The sequence below is a fragment of the Epinephelus lanceolatus genome, chromosome 16 (genome assembly GCF_041903045.1).
Source record: "Epinephelus lanceolatus isolate andai-2023 chromosome 16, ASM4190304v1, whole genome shotgun sequence".
NCBI lineage: Eukaryota > Metazoa > Chordata > Actinopteri > Perciformes > Serranidae > Epinephelus > Epinephelus lanceolatus.
The window spans coordinates 8,117,429-8,143,485 of NC_135749.1; the positions used below are offsets into that span (position 1 = coordinate 8,117,429).

The 26,057-nt window shown below is 42.7% G+C and overlaps 1 protein-coding gene across 5 annotated transcripts in view; it reads left to right on the forward strand.

Moving 5' to 3' along the window:
• Positions 1 to 26,057, forward strand: part of ptprua (protein tyrosine phosphatase receptor type Ua) — a 281,709-nt gene that overhangs the window by 176,999 nt on the left and 78,653 nt on the right. For all 5 annotated transcript variants that reach the window (XM_033636998.2, XM_033636995.2, XM_078175484.1 and 2 more), the window contains exons 6-12: positions 602 to 773; positions 2,230 to 2,523; positions 7,683 to 8,003; positions 12,133 to 12,242; positions 16,042 to 16,243; positions 20,906 to 21,008; positions 23,765 to 24,044. In XM_033636998.2, coding sequence (XP_033492889.1) covers positions 602 to 773; positions 2,230 to 2,523; positions 7,683 to 8,003; positions 12,133 to 12,242; positions 16,042 to 16,243; positions 20,906 to 21,008; positions 23,765 to 24,044 — 1,482 coding nt within the window. The remainder of the gene's footprint in view (positions 1 to 601; positions 774 to 2,229; positions 2,524 to 7,682; positions 8,004 to 12,132; positions 12,243 to 16,041; positions 16,244 to 20,905; positions 21,009 to 23,764; positions 24,045 to 26,057) is intronic.

Sequence of the window (26,057 nt, forward strand, 5' to 3'; positions counted from 1 at the left end):
AAAGAGGATATTGAAGTTAAAATGAGGTATAACCTGTACAGTTAGGCATGGGTTCCCAGCCACTGTGCATCTAATTTCTTATTTTCTTAAACCAATTTTTCCCCTATCCCTCCTAAACCAATTGAAACACGTGGATGTCAAACCTACTTACTTGCAGAAAGTGAGAGCAGGCGACAGTTTACATAATAATCTGCTTATTCTGTGAGGGAGCTGCATATATTGTGGCTCCCACCTGGAACAGCTCATTGCAAGTGTTGGCCTCAGTATCCAGTTCCACGTGTCGAGCCAATTGCCAGTGTGCCTGGAGCACTGACACATTAGCATGGCGAGAGATGAGGAGATGTCAGTTCGAGCCCCTGTGCCGGAAACAATACACCGGGAGGCCTGTGTCACCAGCCTCTCGAGCGAAAACACCATTGTTACCGGTGACATTTATCACACATTCATTATCTTGCCCTCCCATGTAGCTAATTCCAACCCTCCTTTGTCTTCCTGTCTGCTTCTCAGCCTGCCGCCCATTTTTAATCACATGAATAGACTTCAGGTAAACATGTGTGACTCGGGTTGCTCATACCTGCTCTCTCTCTGTGTGGTCTGTCAGCGGAGGAACAGCATGGTGCTGGACACGTCCATGCTGTCTCGGTTGAGCCATAAGCGGCTGATGGCGACGTTCCAGGTGGAGGCGCAGCGTGGGGAGCAGGACCTCTACCGCTGCATCACCCTGTCCCCCAGGGGCGCTGCTGTGTCCAACTTTGGAGAACTCATTGTCAGAGGTAAGCAGATTTAGGAACACGTGACTAATTTAACCAGTGTTGGCCGAGAGTTACCAGGAGGCATATCTCATATATCCTCCTCCTTCCTTTTAGTGGAGGTTAGTGCTCCACTCAACACAGAGAGATAAAACTCATATCCACCCTTTACCCAACAACTATATTTTATCTACAAGTGCACGTCACACACTGAGCGAGCCGCCTGTTAATGACGCTGTGGGCTAATGGGCATGTAGCTACTTCCATGTTTCAGATGATACGTCATGTTTGTAGTCGACCAATGAAGATGAGTTTACATATCACCTTGGGTTCGTCCTTCACCTTCTCAAAATGATCCCACACTTTGGATTTCCTGCCCGACATGTTATTAACTAGCCTGTGGGATAACCACAGGTACCAGAAACTCCTGTCTGACTGCTGAGTGTGGACACTTTCTGTGTCTATCCTTTCAAATTAAAGTCACACATGTTCCAGTCATATACGTTTTGATTTATTTTGACAAGGTGCAGCTCCTAATAGAGTTTCAGGTTTGTTTGTTTGTTTTTTTGTTTGGTTGGCTGGTTGGTCGGTTGGTCAGTTTCTTTTTTCTGCATCTAAGTGACCAATGAAATCTTAGACAAGGGCTAAGGGGAAGAAATGGAATTGGTCCTAGGTCTGTAAGGGCTTAGGGCTTGAGTCAATATGTCTGTAAGGGATCCATTTGGGATTGGAGGATTGTGTAACTCCTCCTATCCCACAAATTGTCATTTTTGTTTTATTCATTCGGTACAGGTAAAAGAAGCAAGACACAAAAAAATGCTGAACTTCCCAATTAAGTAAACCAACGTACATTCAGAATCTGTCTTGTTTTATATTCTAAATATTAATATCTTATTGTGCTCTGCTGGTACAGTAGGTGTAGTGACTAATGTAGCAGTCAACCCTCCCTCCGCTCACACACACATACGCATTCCCGCACACACTGCGTCATGTGATGAATTAATTTGATGTTCGCCGGGTTGATAAGGGTCAAATTATCCATCAAGGCTGAATTTCTTTATGTGCAGAGAGGACAGAATTAGTTAGGCAATTATTCATGCAAATAAGCTCTTATTCTGCGTCATTAGAGTGAAAATTAAGAATTTACAGCATTCAAGAGTCTTGCTTTCTCTCTCTGTCTCTCTCTGTGTCTCGCTGCCTTATAGTCCTGATGTGATTAAAAGATTTTTATGACTCAGTGCTCCAGCAGAGCAGAAATAATGTTATTGAAACTGTAAAACAAAAAAAGAGAAAATCAATGACAGAAATGCTCGACTTCGTCTTTGCTGTCATGACTTTGCTCTTTTCTGCAGAACATGGTGATGTTTGACCGTCTTTAATCAGCGTTAAATCAGTTTTCTGAGTATTATCAGCAATAAACCACACCAAAAACTTTACTGTAATATTATTCAGTATAATGACAAGACATTCTGTATTGCAGTGCCCCCAACACCGATTGCTCCCCCCCAGCTCCTGCGGGCAGGCCCCACCTACCTGATCATCCAGCTCAACACCAACTCCATCGTGGGGGACGGACCAGTTATTCGGCGGGAAATCCAGTACCGAGCCAGTCAGTCCACGTGGACGGAGACTCACGGTGTGGGTTCACTTACCTATAAAATTTGGCATCTGGAGCCAGACACAGAGTACCGCATCAGTGTCCTGCTCACCCGGCCTGGGGAGGGGGGCACAGGAGCACCTGGACCTCCTCTGACCAGCAGGACAAAGTGTGCAGGTGAGTCAGATTAAGCTCTGATGACATCTATGTTGGAGTTTAAGTTACAGAGACAGAGACCACCAGAAGGAATCTCATTGGTTGGGATAAATGTTAGTAGGCAGGGTTTAAATAGACTTTTTTTTTTTTTAGATTAAAACCTGCCTACAATTCTTCTACCAAGATTTACCTAAACCTCAAACACTGCGAACATTTTTGCCTCCAGACAGCCCTGCTAATGAGTGACAAGCCCAAAGGAGGCACAATTACTGATACAATTGCTGCCCCCCCCCCCCCCACTGACTCCTGCTGGGGAAAATAATTGGAGGCCGACATTACTGTCTTTAAGAGGTTGTGGGGCACTCATATTTTAAGCTAGGAAGTTGTATCTTGGGAAACAAAATAAACAACTTCTAGCATCCATTGGTACCAACCATGTCGGCATAGCTTGTTGTAAAGTGAGTAAAATAATTCTCCAAAGTTGGGCTAAATTTTGCCAAGGGATCAATTGGCATGACCTCTCTCAAAGGGGTCCCTTGAACTCTCATCTCAAGATATCTGAATGTAAATGGATGATATGGTTACCCACGAGTCTTCCCTAAACTTGTTGTTTATTAAGAGCCGACTGCTATTAATGCACTTCATGGTAATTATATAACAATAGTCTGATGTTGTTTCTTAGTCCTATGTAGAAAGTATAATTGGACATGTGAGGTTTCATGCGTTGCTATAACAGCACCAGCGTATACAGGACTTAAAGCATCAGTACAAAGAAACAAACAGAAGACCATCTGGTTTCCACAGTTCACAGATACAGAGAATACAGTTTTCAGAGTCTCTTCCTGCTCTGATGCTCCGAGATACACCCGAGTTCTGAGCTGCAGCTGGGAGCTGCATCAAACTGTTTTGACGCATCACTTAACAGCTTGTAGTTTGCCCGCAGCCATGGAAGACAAAGGGTGTGTTTGTTGTGATTGCAGCATGAAAGGTATCTGATGCTTATTATTTTTCCAGGGCTTCGCCCTAATGAAAATACATATTCGTATGAAGAACCAAGGTATGGTTTCATCCACAGTCATTTACATGCAAGACCAGGAATGTCTTAGATGTGTGAAAAGCACCAGACAGTGTGTGAGGATTCATATTTGAAGCATTAGACCCTTGGGTTAATGACGCATCTGAAGCCAGCTGTAGAAGAAAGTCGAGCTCAAGAGCTCGTGTAGCGTTGAGGCTCTCGTGTCATGCAAGCAGAGGAAGGGGTCCTGTCGCCACCTCTCATCTGTGTTTTAGCCACAGTGCTATTCATCCGGGTGAAAAAGGCACCCTGCCGCTCTGTCAAGTAGACGGCATGACGCCCCTGTCACCTGCCACACTCTTTGATCCACTCTCGTCAGTGTCTTCCTCTCACCCACCTCCTGTCAACTCCCATTGCTCAGATGTGAAGCTTTATCCTCAGGGGGAAGGCAGCAGACAGCAGAGGCCCCGTGACACAAAACTCTGGATGAATTTGTCTTCCTAATGTGTCACAGAGAGCCATTTCTTTTAGCACAGTGACTCCTCTTTTTGGACAGTCGTTGAGTGTGACATTTCATACTTACTGGTGCAGAGGATTGCAATCCCATGGGCCATTGTTGAGGGTGGTCAGCCACACACAGGCCCAGTTCAGATACTAAACGAATGATGTGGGCCTGTGCTTTCTTCCCCAGTGTTCATGCTTTTGTGTGGTTACAAAAAGCAATTGGGCATGAAAGCAGATGTGCTATTCATGTACCTTAGCACTCATTTTCCCGCCCCTGGATCACATTTTTATGTATCACTGGTGTGTTGCAAATGATTCTAATGGTCTGCATTTTAGTTTTTTGGAAAATGTCACAATCCTGGTGAATTTTGGTAGTGTGTGCATTTCTTTCAGCCCATTCATCTCCAGGCCTTAATCTGCTTAAGCCCCTTTCCCACCACGCACAAAACCCACTGACACCTGCTAACATCTGGCTTTTTTATTTAATGGGAAAGGTGACAATCAGCATTCACAAACGGGTCAAATGACTCTGCAGTGGTCACGGGTATTTATCAGCTCAAGCTCCAGTCAGCTCTGGCAGTGATGGAAATAGAGCGCATGGGTGGACGCACTAATTTTAGCCATTTTACAGTTGAGATGCAATAACAGGCCACAACATAGTACCATCCGTCTCCACCAAAGCAACCCTCGAACATTGATCCAATGTTTAGTCTGAATGAAGTGAAAGAGAGACTGAGTAACACTTTCACTGGCCTTCATGCTGCTTTACTGTTGACTACCCTGTGTTCTGGCCTGTCCGTGACATCGAATGTGACACACAAAGGCATACTAGACTGACCATGTACGCAGCTCTAGTCTACCGCCAATGGGAAGGGAGTTTATTGCCTATTTTAAATGGGCATTCCTGCATATAAAAATCTGCATACACACCCTAATTTTGATGAAAAAAAGTAAGTAGTCCATTTTTCATGTGTACAAGCAAGTGCAAGGCTATGAACGCCTTCGAGGACACAGACGCCAAAAGTATGTGATGTTCTCCCCATTTGAACTATTAATGGTGTCGAGACGACAGAGACCCAAAACACAGAGGACCGGATTTACTGCGGCTTTTGTGCTAGTTTGTCATGCGCAGATTCGACGCATTCTGCCCCAAACACATGGTGTATTTATCAAACAGACACAGCAAACTGGAGTTATGGTTTGATATGCAGTCTCTGCAGTTGACGACTAGGTTAAAGATTCTGCACTGCTTGTTGACGTGTAAGCAGTCCATGACGGACACCTGATAGCAATTAGCACATCAAAAATGATTGAAAACTTTATAGTTTTCAGATTTAAATTAAGTTTCAAGAAATTGACGCCTGCGGATACTCGTTGAGAATATGCATGTCAGTGGCCCAAACCCCCCCCGTGGTTTCAATGGTAAGTATCAGGGTGTGCACTGATAGTCCATCATAATTCCAACATAGCTCCTGGCAGGAGGGATAGGCCTCAGTGGCAGCTCACTGAGGCAGCTGTTAAAGATGAGGAGCATGAGATGAAATGTGCAGACCCACAGGGACTCTCCCTCATTCATCTTTTTCTCTTCTGCTGCTCATGTCTTGTCCAGCCTCCCCTCCCCTCCTTCACTCCCTCTGCCTCTGGCTAATCCCTCTGATTAGGCTAATCAAGCTGAATGTCAGTTTGGGGTAGGACTGGTGGAGGACTGGCGGTTGGAGAGGACAGGACAGAGCTTGCTGCGACGCCGCTGTAATGATGAGTAATGGTGTCTTGAGCAGAAAGTGAACATTGAGTCAGTGGGCCCCCGGTGGCAGACCTGGTTATAGCAGGATTAAACTGCTATATGGAGCTGATACTGTTAAAAAACCTGACACTGAGCCAGTTTCTGTCATGCACCTCTGACATGACGGTTATGATACAATTTTTCAAAGTTGAATTTTCACCGTATGATTGATTGATACCACTCCACGGGAAAGTTTTAGCTTGAATCAGTACTGGCAGGGAAGACACAAATCAGCCAAACTCACTTTCACCCTTTTGGGGAAAGAGCAAACATCTTTCAAATCAGCAAGGGCTCTGAGGACATTCTCTTCTCCGTCGCGTCTCTGTCCCCGCAGAACTGATGTCTCCTCCGTGACATTGCTTCATTCATTTCTGCAGCAGCTTCTGATCTATGTTTAGTGAGGCAGCAGGGCTGTAGCTAGTACTCCCCTAGTCCTGGCCCCCAGCAGTCTGCAGCTCTGCATTGCCAGTCTGTGCCATGCTGACGGCAATGCCCTCCTCTTGGTTTATCTGATGTCTCAGCAGTACACTTGAAGATCCAGGCCAGGCCACAGGACGGAAATAACCCACCATGCCCTTCATACTGTTCATTTTGCATGACAGGGACATGGACATCCGCAATCACAGCTTTCACACATGACAGCAGTAATTAGGCTTCACAATTGATTCTCTGACAAGGCCGCGCGCTGGTCTCCTGCTGCATCTCATTCATGTTAGCATAAATAGGAATGCACTTTGTCAGGGAGTTGTATTATTTTTTCATTGATTTCACCCCTCTGTAACCTCGTAGTCTAAGTTTGTAAGTCAGCTGCAACTGTTGCTGTCTTCTTTTCCCCATCAGTATTTGTCTTTTAAGCTCTACTGGGTGGGAGCGTTAGGTAAAAATACTCTCGTCTTGTCAGCATAAATCACAAAATTGTGCTGCAACAGAGAACAGCATCTCATCCCCTCTAGCATGAATTAAACTTATCATGGTTTTCCATCCATCCTTTTTTTATGTGTCAAAGTCCAGTGACAGCAAAGTAGCGAGACATCTGACGCCCCAGTCACATCCGCTTGAGAGATCGCAGAATCTCAGGCTGGATGGGATATATGGTCCCTCCAGCGTGCTCTGGGTTTGCTCTGAGGTCTCTGTCCAAACAGATGTTTTGCCTCTACAAGCAAGCACTCAAGAAGTATCCTGATTCGAGGTCTGAACCACCTCAACAGTCTCTTTTCAAACCGAAGAGACAATCTACTCCTAATCCTTCTTGATATTAGGACATCGTTATGCCTGCCCTTCCCCTCAGGATGATGGTGAGGTCCCCTGAAAAGGACCACTTGTACCTGTGAACTCATTGTTTCAGTGAAGGCAAATGACCATCAGTGAGGGTTTGAGTAATAGAGTGTGTTTACAGCTTTTTGCACTGCCCCCTAGTGGCCAAAAAACATTATGCCGCTTTATAAAGATCTCAAGTTATAATGTAACTCAGGCTGTATATAATAATGTGAGTTTGGAAGTTCATTCTTGACTTTGGGATCAGCAGTGTGACAAAATAATCTCAACTCAAGGGCCACTTAGCAGCTTTTCTTGACCTTTTAACTTTATCTCACAGTCTTCTGTCCTCATAATGTGGTATAACTCAGTAGTTTTGAGTAGGCAGTGAGGACTATTGTATTGCAACACAAGAGACTGTGTCATTTTGTACAAGTTAACCTTTAAAATGCAAATTTGGTTCAGTGTTTCTTATAATACTTATTTAATTTAAGAAACTTCCAGTAATCTGAAACTTGTTGATTCTGAATCATCTCAGTTTTTTACCTGCAAGCTCACAGATTTATCCACTTTGTCCAAAAGTACCATTTGCACTTTACTGATATCGTTTCCTGTCCCTCTCAGAGCCCATGCGTGCCTTGCGGGGTCTGACAGCCTCAGAGATCCAGCCCCGGCAGCTGGCCCTCCAGTGGGAGCCGCTGGGCTACAACCTCACCCGCTGTCACACCTACTCCTTGTCCCTGTGCTACCGCTACTCCATGCCAACAGGAGGCAGCGGAGGGAACAACGCCACCGTCAGGGAGTGCCTGTCCGTCGATCGTAACACCTCTCACTTCACCCTGAGAGACCTGCCACCCTTCCGCTCGGTCCACGTCCGACTGGCGTTGGCCAATCCAGAAGGCAAGAAGGAGAGCAGAGAGGTCACCTTCCAGACTGAGGAAGACAGTGAGTGGGCGTTGTTTTTGTCATTTTACCCAGTGAACAGCAGACAGGACAAAAGATGCAAAGGGTTTGTTGAAATAAGGCATGCGATTGTTACATCTGTGCAAATGCGACATCATTATGGAGAACAGGCTGTTTTTTTTTTATGTGTGCACTGAAGCTCTTTTTTTGTCATAGTTTCTCAGCTCAGGCTTTTAAACTTCTTGAATTTCTCGTTTTCTTTGCATGCTCCCTCATGCTCAGATAATTATTGTGCACTGCTTACACAAATCCATGCCTTTAGTCATCCAGACCCAGAAAAAAAAAACCCACAAATATTGACTCACAAAATAAGCTGGATCAGCGTAACTAAATGGAAGATCAGCCTTTTAAATGGAGACCAGTGGAACATTAATCAGCTCGGGCCATGGCCGGTAGCAAAATGGTAAAATGACTTTGCTTATCTTTGAATTAATATTTTCCTGTGTACATCAGCAGATTAGGCATATTCTAATGCAAATTCCCAGAGAGTGGAAGCACAGGAGGTCAAAGACTTATTGTTATGTAGAATAAGCAAGACTTTTCAATGTAATTGAATGCCACTCAGGGAGATTCTTGACCTGGCGGAGAGAGTGAGAGGGAATGACGGCTACGATATGAAAAAGGCAGGCTTTTTTTTCTCATCTTCAAAATGCATTTTAGCATGTGCTAAACAATGGAATATTGTATTATATTCAAGGAACATGTGAAAACGCCAAGCAGTGCAAGAGATGTTGAAAAAACAGACAGTGTTTTTAATTATCTACACCTACACACTGCTGTCTTGTGGAGAGACAGAAATGAATTTACATAAATGGAATAACATACAGAATGTAGCATGCCATTTTTTTTACTCATTAGATTTGACTGGTTAGGAAGTGACAAGTTAAAACACACATGTCAAAAAAACAAGCCGTGATTGTTTTTCCCCCCACTTTACTTGATATTTTGAATGTCAGCACCAATGGAAAGTTTTGCTTTTGAGCCACTGAATGCCAGCCTGACAGTCCCCAATCCCCCTGTCACAAGGAGAGCCGCCATCACCCTCACAACTACAGTAATTGAGCCGCAGCCGGTGACAGTTCCCCCTGCCTGTTTCCTATGGGCTCAACAATCAAACACTGGTGTAGCACTTTGCTTACGCTGTGTCTCCGCTGCTTCTAGGAAGCAGATTTGGCTGTCAGGGATTCATGGGTACAGCAGGATTTTCCTCTAGCGTGCTTTGCCTACCTCAGCTTCAGCTTTTGAGGCAAACAGACAGGCCAAAGAAGTCTTACATTGCAAGAGAGTAACGTTATTCAGTCACAGCGAATATGAAGATAGAGACCTCCCCACTGTCTTTATACCTTTATATCCAAAAAGTCACGGGTTAACTTGTTTTCTTCTGTATGTACAGTAACATGAAGCTCATTTGTCCCCAGGAGAGACTGAAAAAGTGAAAGCAATTTTTGTTTGAGTGTTATACAATAAAAAAAGAAAACAAAATAACAACAAAGGCACAATTTACAACAAGATGAAATTATTTATTATTTATTTGCACAATGTCGGCTATTAATTCTAGTGGTTACAATGAAATCGTACTCACCAAGTTCATTTCTGAGATCTGTAAATGTGATATTGTTAAGTCTTACATGGCAGGAAACATAAGCAATGAGACAATCACAGTTTACAGGCTGACACTCTGTTTCAATATTGACCTACCATCAGCACTAGATTATGTACGGCTAGAGCACAACATCAGCTAACATGGGTCTTAGACTTTGTCTTTCAGGGTGCCCTCACACCCAACCTGTTTAGTTTGGTTGAAACAAACCTCGGTCCAGTTGCATGCTTAGTACTTTTAATTTGGGCTGGTGTGAAAGCTGTCAGTGAGACCCTGGCGCCGACCAAACCACTGAACAAAGACCACTTAAAAAGGTTGGTCTTGGTCCACTTCCAACTGGACTCTGGTGCAGTTAGTTTGTGGTGTGAAAGCAAACAAACCAACCACAGAGTTTTATGATAGCAGATGTGATTTTAGCATCATTTCAACAAGTAGCTAAACTACAAATAAATAATCACCTGATCAAGTCTGTCTGCGATCTTACAGTTGATCTATATAAAGGCCATGTCCAGGCTATAACCTAGTTATGCTAATGCATATGTGTTACCATGGTAACACATGAGCATGTCAGCAATTGTATTTTTCCCTCATTAAAAAGCAGTTAAAACTGCCTTGATTATATTCAACTTTGTCAGTTCATTAAGTCCGTTAGGAAGTGTGTGACAGCAATTCCACAGTAATGAGCCCTGGACCATAAAAGTATGAGATGCCTCTTTGTGGTTCTGTTTCTAAGTGCAATAGCCTACAAATAATGCCTCCAAATCAGTTATTTCTGAGGCTCTTTGTGACACCAAAAAACATAAACACAAGCATCAGAAGCATTTAAGTTACCTGTGTAACTTGAGCCCCGTTTCCACCGAGCAGTCCGGTTCGGTTCAGTTCGATACACTTTTTTTTTCCATTTCCACTGTGAAAAGTTGTGGATGGTACCAATGGAACTGTTCCACACTGTCCCCATGTTTGGTCCCCCCTCTGTTGGGGTACCTAGCACACAGATGTGGTACTAAAAGGTGGAGCTGTGAACACTGCAGTCTGATTGGTCAGTAGAGGACGGTCACTCTGCTCAGGGCTGAGTTGTGTCTGGTTTTGAGGCTCATGTAACCACTGTTCATACTGTGGAGAGTTTTATTAGTAAACTGTAACTATAAAATGAAAGGATGTTTTGCTGCCTCTCACAGCAGCTGGAGTCTGAGAAACAATAACTTCATTCACTGAGCCGACTGCCGGTGACTTTTAAGGTGGAACATTAACTTGTTTTGTTACTCAGTGCATGAGTTGATAATGTGAATCCATCAAAGGAGCCAAAGCACCTTTAGATAGGCTCTGAGTCAAAATCTAGTTGTAAAGCCCCTAAAATATTATTCCTTTGTAACCTGGACAGCCATGACTAAATATGCAACAATCATAAATTAAAAAAAAACATCCAGATTTGACTAAATAATCAGGGATGTTCGACGGACTCGTATTTCTGTTGTATCTTGATGCATACAACGAGCACAATGGCCATAACTTCTGTCGTGACTGATAAAAATTATGACCTTAACTATCAGACTGAGGACCAAGTTGCACTACCCTGAACATGACTTTAAAATGTGAGAAAACAAAATCTAAAATTGAACTTTGACGTAGGGCGCCTATTCTGAAAACTCAAGTCATGCTGCCTTTGTACAAGGATGAGCACTGAATTGCATTATTTTGCCTCTTTAACCGAAAAGGAACATTGTTCAAAGGTAGTTTTGTACATTTTATGAGTCAGTCACACTTTATTCAGGGCATTATTTCGCTTGAGCTTTTATTTCCTCTATCTTCCTGAATGCTCCTACATTTTATGATGATGAAATGATTCACTCAAAATAGATGTAGCCAGGCTTTTTTTCAGGTGAGCAACTTTTTTCACTTCCCTGCACAAAAGTATCAGACTTAGTAACATTTTTAAGTCTACTCTCTTGGCATTAGCTCTCTTAAGTCTTATTTTGTGACATGCTAATGACTGAAGGCTGTTATCGCCAAGTGTTACCACAGGGCACCAGAGCCAACACTGTCAGTGATTATTTATTCTCACAATGTAGTCTCACAACTGTCCAGCACTTGGCTCCTGAAAAGTAGGTGTAGTCCTTTAAAGAGATGCATCTCATTAAGCCAAAAAACGCAGAGAGGTACTCGGCCAGTTCACAGGTTGGATTACTTTGCTGTCAGTAAGGTGCTAAAGAAGAAAAATCGACTGTCATCCTCCAAGACACGGTGCTCTGTTATCAGACAGGAGAAGCCAGAATCTCAATTCATCCTCAGGGCTGAGAGCAAGCCGGTCCACAGTTTCCTTTCATCACCTCCCTTTTGCTCTGTCTTTCTATTCCCTCTGTTTTCGTCCTCCTCCATCCCTCCCTGGCCCTGTGCCTTTTCGCTCTGTCAAAGGTGTTTTTACCCCCTGGTATGCCTGCGCAAGAGTCCATTAACTTGAGACCCGAGCCGAGTGTTTGTTTCAGAGAGGGTTGTTTTTCTCTCCTGCTGTAGTTCCTGGCGGCATCGCTCCAGAGTCCCTGACCTTCACCCCGCTCGATGACATGATCTTCCTCAAGTGGGAGGAGCCCGTCGAGCCCAACGGTCTCATCACGCAGTACGAGGTAGGATACCTTGTTAGTCATGCAAAAAAATCCACACTGCGCAGCGATACGACCGCCCTTACATCACACACTAATCCTCTCCAGGTGTAGGATGTTATTTTCCCCTTGCCAATATCTATTTTATTCATCCTCCTTCACTATAATGACTCAAATCAAGGAAAATTGTCCTCTGCTTACTTTAAAGACTGCACCGCTCCCCCTCTTTGATTTCCCCCCAGGCTTGTTTTTTCCTGGTTCTCGCCCAAATGCTGGTAGCACACATGAGCCAGAGCCACTAGAGTGAGGAGGACCCACTTTTCACAGTTCATGGGATTTACTGTACATGTTCATATGGTAATGAAGCTGAGGCACAGACTTCAGGCTGTAATTACATGGGGGACAACCACTCTAATTACTTATTTGCCTAAGAGATGCCTCCACAAGGGGGCAACTTTAAATGTTTCTAATTAATTATTGACGGCCCCGTATCAACCGAAGACCTTTGTAGCATGGGTTTTGGAGCTTTTTTTCTTCTGTAAGTGGATGTGAAGGTCCACCATGGCTTAACACATGGTCACCTGGTGGGGAGAAAAACTAGTTTCCATTCACAAGAAGCAGAAGCTCAAAAGTGAGGAAGTAGGCAGGGAGTGGAGTCGGACTGTAACCTTGCTCTGCATACAGATGAGGTGACCTCGTCTCTGACCTCCAAATACTACTGCTCTGAATGTGCAATACTGGATTCCTGAGGCTGATACCATTATCAGTGTTTGAGAGGCACAATCTGATAACAAACTATGTTATAGGCTATGGGCTTGTTACCATATATTGGACAGCACTTGGTTGATCCTCACACAACCTTGACAAACAATACATTGTCTGTAGGATGGATTTAATAAGAGCCAAACACTATTTCCCTTAGTCCAATAAACCCTTTTGAAAAAGCTGTGAAACTGCCAGTTTTTACTTTTGAATTCTCACCAGCGTTTTCTGTTTTTGCTGCATACAGGTATTGTTGCAACTCTTCCAATATGAGCAACACCTAGACACAAACATTTTCCCCAAACAGATATTTTAACATACTGACTTGGAAGATATATTCTGAGAAAAAACAAAGCAAATTTGAAAACATTTTCATCCTTTTTCATCTGCACAAATTTGACCACTGGGCTGTTTTCGCAGTCCATATTTACACGCCCCAAATATCTAGTATGCCAAATGTACAGACGTTAGCTGTAATGTTAAGCAAGCTAAACAACCAGTCTCTATAGTTTGTCCTCTCACCTCTGTACATCTTTGAAGCTGGTTCACAATGTCCCCCTCAAGTAGAAACATTTTCAATTCCTCTGGATGTGTCTTGTGTTTCAGGGCAAATTCACTTCCAAGTGTTTTTCCATTGACTTTGTATGCATTTGCCCCGCAATCAGTAATAAATAATTGTACCGTATAATATTATTTTTTGTGGCAACATTGGATGAATTCCCACAGGTGTTTATACACACATTTTTTGTGAGAAAAAAACATGCATTAGTTTAATACAGTGGTTAGTTTAAGGTCCACACAGTTTAAGATATTCAATGTCATACTTGCATCTGAACATGTCGTCAAGCTAGTTTGCCGTCTCTGTTACGTAGCTGTCCATTAGTCGCTCGTTCTACAGCATTAAACAGCACTTGAAAAAATAAGCTCTGTGCCGGAAATTCACTGCACTTCAAAACAAAGTGTGTTTTTTTTTTCAAACTTGACACGTTCGTGAGTCACTTTCGGTCCATATTAAAAGGCCCCCGTGACCCACTTTTGGACCGCGACCCACCAGTTGGGAATCACTGGTTTAGTGGATACAGTTTTGCTGATTTGTGTCAAAGTCACAGACTGTTTAAAATAATGGACATAGTCACTGTGACGTCACCCATTAGTTTGTGGACACTCATTTTGAAGTGGCCATATTTGGGCGAGAGGGTGGAGTGGGGAGGAGCAAGGAGTGGATCTGACTCAGACTGTGGTGACGACTTTAAGCCTTGATAACGTTTTAAAGGATAAGATATGTAAAATTTCACCCCCGTCATTTTTTCAAAATAAGCTATAGAGACCCAAACTGTTTTTTGTACCAGGCTGTTAACATGTTCTGCTGTAAAATGGGGACTGAATTGCTTCTGGAACCAACCTCAAGTGGCCATTAGAGGAACTGCAATGTTTGGCACTTCCACGTTGACTTCATTTTCCAGTCTTGTAGATTACCGCTTGGTCAAAAAAGGGTATATTTATATATACACCAAAAATGTAGGGTGTTTTGCACTTCTGATGACCCATTATATCATAACTGGTGTTCTTTGGGTGTCTGCCCAGACAAAACTACGAAAAAAAACCCCTGACAGTTGCTCAATTTTAGTGTTACTGTTACGACATTTAGAACGGAGTGTGTTTCTGAGCTGACTAGACAAAGCCATTGGCACAAACTGTGTGTCCAGTCAAAGATTTGTGACAGTATATATGTTTGAGGAGACTCTGAGAATGTCCCTCAGTGTCATATACCCCAATATAATGTATTTGTGGCGAGCTGAAATGGGTCAGTAATGTCAGCTATTTCAATATATATAGGGTGGAGCCCTGTACATACATAGAGGCACTAACAGGGGAACTTTGACAACATTACATCAAGAGGTTGGGCTTACCTTAGGAAACTTGTGGGTGAGACTGAGTCAACCAGTTGAAGAGGGAACTGAACAAGAGACGAGCAATCATCTTGTCACCCATAAATCACGTCCTGTAGTCTATGGGTCAATCAATAACCAATATGTCACATAGCTCTAACATGATTTTATTGACATCCATGGACCATCCATCCATTTGTCTATCAGTTTTATTTTTGAAACTGCGTATCCTGTTCAAGGTCATGGGGCTGAAGCCTATCCCAGCATGCATTGGGTGAATGGGAGGGAATCCTGGTTAGGCTGCTAACATACTCACACTCATTCAATTGTAGTTTCCAGTTTGAGCTCACCTACAGTCCATTTCTCTGGACTTTGGGAGAATATTAACAAGGAAAAGGACAGACCACAGACAGCCAAGCCAGATTCAAACTGAGGATCTCCCAGCTTCAAGGTCACACCGCTGAGCAAACCACCACACTGAAGAGCAGCCACTAGAATGACGAATGGGCAATTTTACAAGCAGCCTGGCTGATATCCTCACTTTTATGAATCTTGATTTACCAACTTAAACACATTCATCAAATTGCAACAAAAAAGCAATAACACCAAGCTGGTCTTCATTCATACCTGTCATCATCAGCACTTGTTGTTTTTCTCTGACTTTATTTTATCAACTAATCCAGAGAAACGGTGTAAAATCAGGCCAGCAGTGCTGTAGAAGGAGGGTACGACACAGAGTGTACCCGAGTCTGATTATCAGTGCCTAACTGCAGCACAAGATTTATTAGATCTGCGCTGTAAGATGACATTTTAAGATTAATTGAGAGGCATTTCTTGTGAGAGAGCCTTTAAATAAAATGCCATCTAAATTCAGTCTTTCAGGTGGTGTGGATAATAAGCTATAGGCTGCGAGAAGCATATTACAAATAGTCTACAGGCTTGTACAGTGAGATTTATTCTGACCTAACAATGGTATAAATTGAGTAATACTTCCTATGACCTAATTTGAACTCATGCTAAGGTGTTTGAATCCTTGAAAGTCTGATCAGTTCACGATCAGTCAATCACTGTAGTCCAGAATTTCTGATCCCCAAGAGTTCCTAGTCTAAGGTCTAGGCTAGCATGGCTGTAATCTGTCGTTTTAATCTGGTGTATCCTCTTCCTGTTTCCAGATCAGCTACCAGAGTATCGAGTCGTCAGACCCAGGCATTAACGTGCCAGGTCCTCGCCGCACAGTGTCCAAGCTGAGGAATGAGACCTACCACATGTTCTCTGGCCTGCATCCCGGAACCACCTATCTGGTGTCAGTACGAGCCCGAACTGCCAAGGGGTTTGGCCAGACAGCGCTCACAGAGATCACCACCAACATCTCTGGTGAGGCCGTGTGCTGACTGCTTTGCTTTTTAGGGGTGTTTCAGCTGTTGTGTGTGTGTGTGTGTGTGTGTGTGTATTTGTGATAGTAGATCAAAGTATGGGCTTGAATGGTTAACTCCAATGATACTATGCTGATAATGCATGCAAATAATGCAGAATTTAGTCGTCATAAGAGCACCAATTTAAAGAAGAAGAAACCTTATTTTTCCCTTAAAGAAGCGTCTTTAGCATTCGCAGACAAAGCAAACACTAAGTAATGGCTCGTCATTCCCTTCTTTTGAAGAGCTTTTGATTAAATTACACATATACGTTCAAATTATACAAATTATCTTCATTTTCCTCGAGCCCAAACAGCTTTCAGACGCGCGCTGCCTTTGATGAAACGAGAGCAAACCTGTATTTGGGTAAACTGCATATGTTCAGCTTGAATAGTTTTTGGGTGAAAACAGCTTTGTTCAGCCAACATCACCGCAAACAGAGTCTGTGTTTACCATCCAAGGGTGACGCAGCAGCTCAGAAATTAGAGAAGACGTGTTTGTGAGTGAAAAGGTTGCCGGTGTGGATCTTGAGATTGGTCTGGAAAATGTGTCGAGGGAATGTGGAACGCTCTCATCTACAAATAGGTGTCTGCGAGCTGGTCCGCTAATTGTGTTTGCTGAGATGAAGCATCACGTGTTATTGTGATGTTTTCCCCTGAGATAAATGCCTGCAATGAGATGAGCTAGATGATTTGGATTTTTCTAGGAATCCATACAGGAATAGTGAAAAGTAGGACTCTGGAACACACTTTTTTCTTATTTCTGGATCAGTATAAACTCAGACATGTGGCAAGCTGATGCTAATGTGTTGTTCCGATGCTTAAAACAACCTCTTTATGTTAATCTCAAGAATATACTCGCCATACGGTTTTTAACCTTTGTGTCTCAGAGGCTAATACTTAAGTAGTGTGACATTCTTCACTGTAATTGCAGCTGTAGCCATGGCTGTGATTCAGCTGTTATGATTATGCCTGACACATTAGTTTGTAATGGCTGTAACACTCACTATATGTGTGTTGTTGTATGTGTGCGGTGAATTGATATGGTTGTGCTGGCTGAGTGTTACTGAAGCTGTTGTATTCCTGAACTCCCGTGGTTTGTTGGTGACACTGTCAAGCACGGCGGGTTCAAATCCTGTGTGGCTTAACTACGCTTTCTTGGTTAATGTTAACAGGAGCAGTGAGGAGCAGTCGCAATACAGTTATTGTAGCCGTATCCATAGCATCACAGATTTAACCATGACTGCAGCCCAGACATGAACCATATCCACAGCCACAGCCAGGCAGAGCAGTTGCTGTGCTCACAGCAAGTGGCTGCATGCTGTTGAGGCTCTGCTGTTTGAAGTGGAGCAATAAATGCATCATGCAAAGTGCCACATCATCTCTCCTCTCTGTGTCCTCTCAGTGTTTCCCTTCACTGCTATAACTGGAGTGGACCCTGGATTGATGCTAGATCAGAGGGGAAGGAAAAAATATTGTGAGGGAATGTGAGACTTAAGGCCTTCACACACAAGGGGCACTGTTTTTCGTGCGATTAATTTACACACCAGTACTATGGATTTTGTCACGAGTCCTTTCACACTGAACGTAAATATTATTTTATGGAACGTGGTTGCAAATTTGCATCACTGCTAATATGAATAGTTTTGATGCAGGCAGGTAATTTGCATTTGCGTATTGGTTATTTGTTTGTCCGTCACAGTGTGTAAAGACCTGTAATGCGATGTAAGGCAACATTAACTGTAGTGGAACACAAAAGTAGTTTCAGAAAAAATCCCATCATGAATGAATCACAACATTGTTTGCAGTAACTTCCAGGTAGAAAACCACTGTGTCACGTGCATAAAATAAAACGCCACTGCACGAACGCTGTCTCAGGTGTTTAGTTTTTAGCCACCTACAAAAGGCCCACCTAAAAGAAATCAATATCACTTTAAGCCTATGCTATAATGAGAGTATTTTTACCACTTTACCCTGCTGTCAGACAGCGCTTTCTGTCAAGGGAACTGAAGCTGTTATCTCAAAGTCACCAGACTATGTTGACAAAAATGTTACTTTGCAAGCAGTTGCTGGTCCCCTGCATGCCTCGAACAGGTAGTGTGTGAGGTAAAGCAGAGAGAATACTCTACATCTCGAGTACACTTAAACTGATACTGATACTTTTTTTAGGTGGCAAATATGTGTTTTGCTGCAGCCTGCGTAAGTATGGGTAAGTTTACTGATTTCACGTTTCACCATAATTAAAATCAAATGCCAGTTGTCTACCTGAAAGTGACCAAATCACCAGTGACTCCTCCACCCTCAGCAGCTATTGTTGTAGTGTATTGAAGCATGATACTGAACCTCCAACTGCTCACATTGAGCTGCACAGGTGCAACAGAAGTGGCTGCGCTGGGCTGATGGATGATATCGCTAATGCAAAATATGGAGCTTGGTTGACTTTTACAAGATAAGTAGGGTTAATTAAAGAATAGGTAATAGATCTGGATTGCAGAGACATGTGAAACTGGCAAACTTGTCTGTTACTGTTCATATTCAGCTCTAACCGTAGCTTTTAAAGATATATAGATACATATCTGTCCGTCTGACTTGTAGCTGAGTTTGTTAACATACTGCAGATGATTTTTAAACTCAGTTTCATCCCGTTATTACCATCAGCTAACGTAACTTACTGAGCTGCTGTACAATTCATCAGCAACTCGACAACAGTGTATGTGTCTCCCTTTTAACTAACTTTACCATTTACTTAAAAGCAGAGCATTTGCTCACCAGCCTCAATGCTCGATAGTAGCTTTAAGTAGCCTAATGTGAGCTAACTATCGCAAGGCTAGCAACCTTAAATAAGTTTATGTATTTGATTCCTGAAAATGAAATGAGACATAAAGCCTACTTGTTGGTCACAAGGACCAGGCTGCCAGGATTTTCCAACTCCTGACTAGGGCTGCAACTAACGATTATTTTCGTTATCGACTAATCTGTCGATTATTTCTTCGATAAGTTGACTAATCGTTTTATCGAAAAATGTGTTAAAATGTTGTTAAATGTCAGTCTGTCTCTCCCAAACCCAAAAACTATGTCATCTAATGTCTTGTTTCGTACTCACGCCAGAGGGTTTTAGTTCACCGTCATGGGAGAGTGTGTAAAGCTGCCAATATCTGAACGTGAGAAGCTTCAATAAGAGTATTTTGGGGTACTTTTATAGTACTTTTCTATGAAAGATGACTCAAACTGATTAGTAGACTGCTAAAATAGTCATAGATTATTTTGATAGTTGATTAATCATCAATTAGTCGACTAATCATTGCAGCCCTACTCCTGACAATGTTAGGCCCGTCTTTTCGTCTAACGCTAGCCATCAGTCTTTCTCAAATATTTTCCCATTTTGGATGCTGAATGTGTAGCTTTCTTTGCCTGTGTTAGCTCTTTGCAGATGGAAATCTGAAGAACCCAAACCTTTCTCACCTCTTTACTATTATCTGGCACCACGTACATAACAAGACTTAAACATTTTCTCTTGATATCTCAGCTGTTCGCCCCTGTTTGCTCGGCAACGTTAAATCGTGTGTGCAGGGATTTTCTACCCAGAAGTTATTGGGAACAAACACTGTGATTGGGTCTATAAAAATGACACTTCAGGGTCTCACTTGATCTAAACACTATTGATTTTACCGAAGAAATTAATCTCAAGTTCTTCTGTTTGTTGCGACCCCGCACTGTAAATAATGCAGCCTGTTTTCCCACCTCTTCTTATTATCTGTACCTGTTCCATCTGGTTCAGGAGGTGGCCTACGTGGGCCCACAGCTGTCAAGGTATACAATTCAACCTACAGTATCACATGCTCTCCCCCGGCTGAGCTGCGAGAAAAGCCCGGTGGGAAGCCAGCTCCTGCACTGATTTTAGAAGCAAACATGAAAGTGTAATGTTGCACTATTAGTCTTTTCATAATTCATGCTGGATTTAACCGCCTAACATGCACTGGCTCAAACACTCCTCGACACCACTGTGTATAATGCAGACCTCAGCTGTTGTGTGCAGGTGTGAGTGTGTGTTTTTTGGATGACAGGTTACACAAGCAGATTTTTCAGCAAGCATTAATGCCCTGCCTCAGAAGCAGAAACATTTCCAATTCCATTCTGCAGCCTTTTTGTTTCAGCTTATCTGTTGTACCAGGATAGCCATTTGCCTCACTACATACTCCGGTTAATTCACTCCCTGTAGTAAACAGAGATGGAAACACTCAACCTCATTGTCCCCAGAGCTTTGCTGAGGTTGTGCAGCTTTGAGATCTGTCCTAATTATATTATAAGGGCCTCTTGTTTTCTCTGTAGTTGGCTGCTGTTTCTAGTCATCATCAGTCAATGGCACTGTGTGGGAGGCCTCCACACACTGCAGTACACAGGGGACGTGTGCGGGTACTGAATAAAGATAGCGCACTTTTATTTCATGTAGGGGTGGAAAGATTACGAGAATATCCAAGCAAAAGTGCAGCAACATGTCTTTAAACTCAAAATCTAAACCAAACATTTTTTATCTTTCTGAGGAATCCAAAAATTAAATGATTCGTGTTTTCTCCCACAACATTTCAACTTTTTTGACTCTGCCTTGTGTGGTTTTCTCTTCTCAGCCCCGGTGTTTGACTATGAAGACATCCCCTCTCCTCTGAGTGAGTCGGAGAGCACCATCACTGTGCTGCTTCGCCCTGCGCTGGCGAGAGGGGCTCCAGTCAGGTACAACTAATACACTGTTCACTCCTACACCAGCATTCATTCAGTGCTCTTCCACACTGTGATATTTATAGCTGCAGTCAAAAAGAACTCTCTTATAGCACCAGAGAATAGTTCTCCAGGCTTGCAGCAAAGCAGATAGCATTTTAACTACAAGGTATTAAGAACCAGAGTGGTTTTCGATTCGCGTTTTGTACAGAATGTATGTAATGTTTCAAATTGATTAACAGGGATCTGTTCCTCAATAGGTTGAGCTGTGTCTTTTTGCACTTCTTGAGCCTAAAAAATACCCAGATATTTCCCTCTCCATCCTGAAACCTGACTCACCATGTCAGACAGTTATGGAATGACACCACATGTCAACCAATCACATGCTGACCGGTTGACAGCTGTGCCACTGTAATAAGCACCACACTCCAATTTCAGTCAGGAATCAATCAGGGTTGGGAAAATGGAGGCACCAGGCTTTGAGAAAAAGCTGAAAAAGAAACTCCAGTCTTTTGTGGAAGAATATATTTGTTATAATAATGCAAATAGGAATGTGTTGTGTGGCAGGTGAGGCTAGGCTATTTTGTTTTTTTTTAAACCATAGTGTTTGGTGTTGCAGTACAGATGGCAGAACATAAAAATAAACACACAAATAAAAATCAACTTGGGGGCTTTAGTTTGAAAGAGAAAACAATTAAGATTGCATATAGTATATACAGCCTGTTGTTATTTCCAGGGTATCAAATACCAACACTTTTTCATGAGCTTCAACGTGTGATATCAATGCCAAAGATAGCCTTTAGTGTGTTAAGGAGATGCACCGGGCCTTCAGCTAATTCCAGTATTATGTCAGTCGAATCAGACTCAGCCAGTTAATATGAATATTTGACTTTCTTTTTTTTCCATATAAGTTTTAACGCTTTTACAGGGCTCAGCTGGATGTTCAGTCACGTTCAGTGACAGTGGCACTCATGTAATTTAGTCAAGCTAACTGTGCTAACGACCGGTCAGAAATGTTCAACAACTTCTTTTGGCGACCCTAGATATCAAACGAAAGCCAGACACTGTGTTGTATTAAGTATGTATGAGCTGTAAATTCACCACTTAGAAGCGGAAGAGAAACAATAATGTTATCTTGTCGACTTATGGTCAAGAGCGCTTACTCTGCAGCAAAATCTGGGGAATAAAATGTCCCCATAAGCACACTGGACAACACACTTACCAATTGCTCAACTTGGATCAATCTCAGCTGACTGAGGGATCTCTGACTCACGATTTCAATCTCTAACTTTCAAGGGGCAGCCCTAATAAAGAGCGAGAAAGTCCGCTTAGGGCACGTAGAGGGAAGGTGTATCGGTCAAACAAAACTGGACTTTCAGCCAGGAGACCGCAGTTTGTGTCAAAAGTCATTGTTGTTGTAACGTAACATTACAAAATTTACGGCAATTATGGTTGTAGCGCAGTGACGTCACTCGCTTGACGCAGTGTATCCTGATATGTATCCTGATTCGTGTCATATCCTGCAAATTTGCGCCCAACAAATGACGCTTGTGACATGGGATGGCGTCCTTAACACAAAGTAATATATGTTGGTGAAGATTCTCAGTCATCCAGGTCTTGGTAATCTTAAGTGCTAAATGTGGACTTGATTGAGTCTCTTGAAGACGTTTCACCTGCCAAGAGGCAGAGCTGAAGAGGTCTCTCGGATGAGAGGTGAGAGGTCTTAAAATGACTCAGAGTTCTGAACACCGGTGTCCTGGGGAAAGTCCTGTGTTTTGTGACCATCCACCGTCCCAACCTGCCACCTAACGAAATAACTTGGGACGGCTTCCTTATTTACTCTACTACTACTACTTACACTAATAATTATTTTGGTGCATTACTTTCTTAGGAAAGCATGCAGACGGTGCATGAGGACAGCCTGAGTTATGTATGGAGCGTGACTACTTAAAGCCATAACACTGTTGCTAAAACTAACCTCAACTGTTCCACAACATTAACCACATGTTAGACTGTGTTTCAGCTGTGTGTCACATACAGACGGTAAATGTTGCCCTGTGTGTGACTAAGAGGAGGCATGAGAAAGTGTATTTGACAACCTGAGAAAGAGAACAGGTTGAAATATAAAGCATATTCTACTGTACATGTTTCTCTTGTTACAGTTATTCTCCTTTTAGTTTTTGCTTTAGTATTTTTCATCCAGTAGAAGCACTGTATCAACTGTGATTATACTAGTTTTCCTCTCCAACGTCTCATTTATTCTTGAAAGAATACTAATAATTGTTGCTTCTATAAATACAAAGCATAATTTTGCACACTGCTCTGTTTATTTCCTTCAAAAGAATGGGCACCATTACAAGTGCTAAATGGCTATTAAAAAGGGACCATTGTGGTTTTGTGTAACTTGGAACTTAGCTTCATTGTTTTGGCCGTCACTCCTGTTGTTAATCTGATATTGTACCCAGTGAGTTGATTGCTTCGATCTGGAAATGTGGTGACACGACCAGGAGCAGTCAGACAATCAGATAGGTTGTAAATAAACCTCAAGTCAAACCTCTTTGAAAGAGAGAACAAAGCCACAAGGTTATTTTTTTACCCAAACTCTCTGTTGCAAACATCCATCACAGTTTACAGCATGGCTTCTGGCCATACAATAAACAATAGAGATTTTTCTATCAGACAAACAGGACATGACTGTACAGTAGTTTGTTTTGCTTCAATAGTACTTTGCACTCTTTTGAAGTACTAAGCTCCACACTGTCCTCCTCCAGTGCCTACCAGGTGGTGGTGGTGGAAGAGGATGGCTCCCGCCAGGTGAGGAGGAGGGAGCTGGGCACCGTCGACTGTTTCCCCACACCAAACTCTCACAGCGAGGCGCAGGCTAAAGGAGCGCCACATTACTACACAGCTGAGCTGGCTCCCAGCAGTTTGCCCGAGGCCACACCATTCACTGTGGGCGACAACCACACCTACAACGGCTACTGGAACAGCCCTTTAGACCCCACCAAAAACTACCTCATCTACTTCCAGGCCACCAGCAACTTCAGAGGGGTAAGAATTGTTCAGATGCTTGACAAGGCTTTTGTTTCTGGAGCTCAAACACGCCACTTTTATGATCTAGCAACCTTGACAGTCAATTTAGATTTGTGTCGAGGAAGTCAGAAGGCAGGAGGCAGTTTGCTGGAGGCGCAGTGAGAGAGGAAGCAGTCCTTGCATAAACAAGGCTCTATTTATTTCCAAGTGGGGTGATGTGTTTTATTATATTATTTTTCACAATGGCTTTGGGTTGATTGTTTCCCACTGGTGAAGCTAGACTTCTTAATGGTGCATCTCTTAATACAAACCCCTCAAAAACACCACACAAGCCAAGTGGCCAAATGAATCTTAACTTTTCGAAGATAATTACATTCAGGATGTGTACTCTTGTATTTTCTTTGCAGTTGTCAGATTCCCTTGTATTCAAACTCTTTAAAAACTTTAGGAATCTTTTTTTCGGGGAAAATCAAACCCTGCCTCCCAGGCCTGTAGCAATCTAAAAGAGAACTCCTTGAGCAATTGAAAAAGTGACTGAAGCACGAATAAGAGATGTGCTGGCCGGTGTGCACAGAAGCAATGGAAGTAAATGCTGTTTAAATCATTAGGTCCATATGGAGCTTATGTACGCCTGCCTGGCTGCAGCCTCTCATCCAGACATCAGTATCTGATTCTCTAGCAGAGATACACCCCGTTTCCTCTGGGTGCTGTTCAGGGCCGACACACTGCGTCTGACTGAAAACTTCCCCCCCTGTGATCTGAAATCAGCAGTGAGCTTTCATGGACCACCATTTGTGTTGATTCTCCCTCAAGAGCAAATTAAAAGCTCTGTTGACACAGCAGCTCTGAGTCAGAAATCAGCCGACAGGACAAACTGAATATTATAATTCATGTTGATTGTTTTCGTTTTTTGTCCTGCAAACATTTTCATCTCCAATCTATTTTCTGAGCTATAGTTGTGTTTAAGGAGAGATGGACTGCTCAGGGAGATAGAAAAGGAATATTATTTTGACAATTACCCAGGATAAATTAGATGTACGAGGCTTACTATGGACCACGGGCTGCAATTGAATTGAAACAGTAATTGCTTTGGTAGATATGCCTTCAGTGGGGCTTGAAAGGTGCATGATTGGTGCTGCCACTTTGTTTTGAAACACACAAGCAGGAAACAACACACACCTTTCTAAGTATTTTTCCTGCATAGGAGTCGATATCTAGATCACTGCTATCTGTTACACTGAAAATGAAAATACCAGCATTTCATTTTCAACCGTCTGCTACGTTTATCAGAACTCATCATCTGGGATTACCTGCCACTCATTCCAGTTGTTAAGTTACTGGATATGCTGACATGTTGGGTAGGGTTAGGTTCTGATCTGTTTTTGATCCAGCTCCAGATTGGCAAAAAACATCCACATTCCCAAAACTAACAGATCTATTATTGAATATTATTTCTCTCTTATAAACAAAAAGTAATGTACAAAAACGTAAGACTTGCTGATCACCACTTTGACTGCTTTTAAATGACAGATGTAGCTGATAGCAGTTAGCTAGCTAGGTAAAGTTAACGCTGTGTCTAAGCTACTCGCTAAAACACCACAATGACTTTTGTTAGCAAGCCTGTCGTTTCTACAAGTCCATGTCTGTATTCAAGGTGCGCTGAAAGATGTCGCTCACAGTGACAAACCCACAGAGAAGTATCACCCCACCAATTATCACCTGGCTGCTTGTTTATCAGTTACTCATCACATGTTACATTGAATTCAAAGTCAGGTTGTCAGGAGACAGGTTGAAATAACCGAAATTTCCCTTTAAGCTCTGTTTACGTTCAGTCGAACTGTTCTTTTCAACCCAGGCAGCTGGTTTCAGTGGAAAAAGTTCTTAGTAACTCATCGCCCACTACGTACTCAACACAAAACAGCAGGAAGTTAGCAACTAGCTGGTGAACATAAATGAGCATTTATTAGCTAGAGAGATATATCTTTAAGGAGTTGGTGGAGACCAAAACAAAGCTAAAAGGAGAGTGAATAT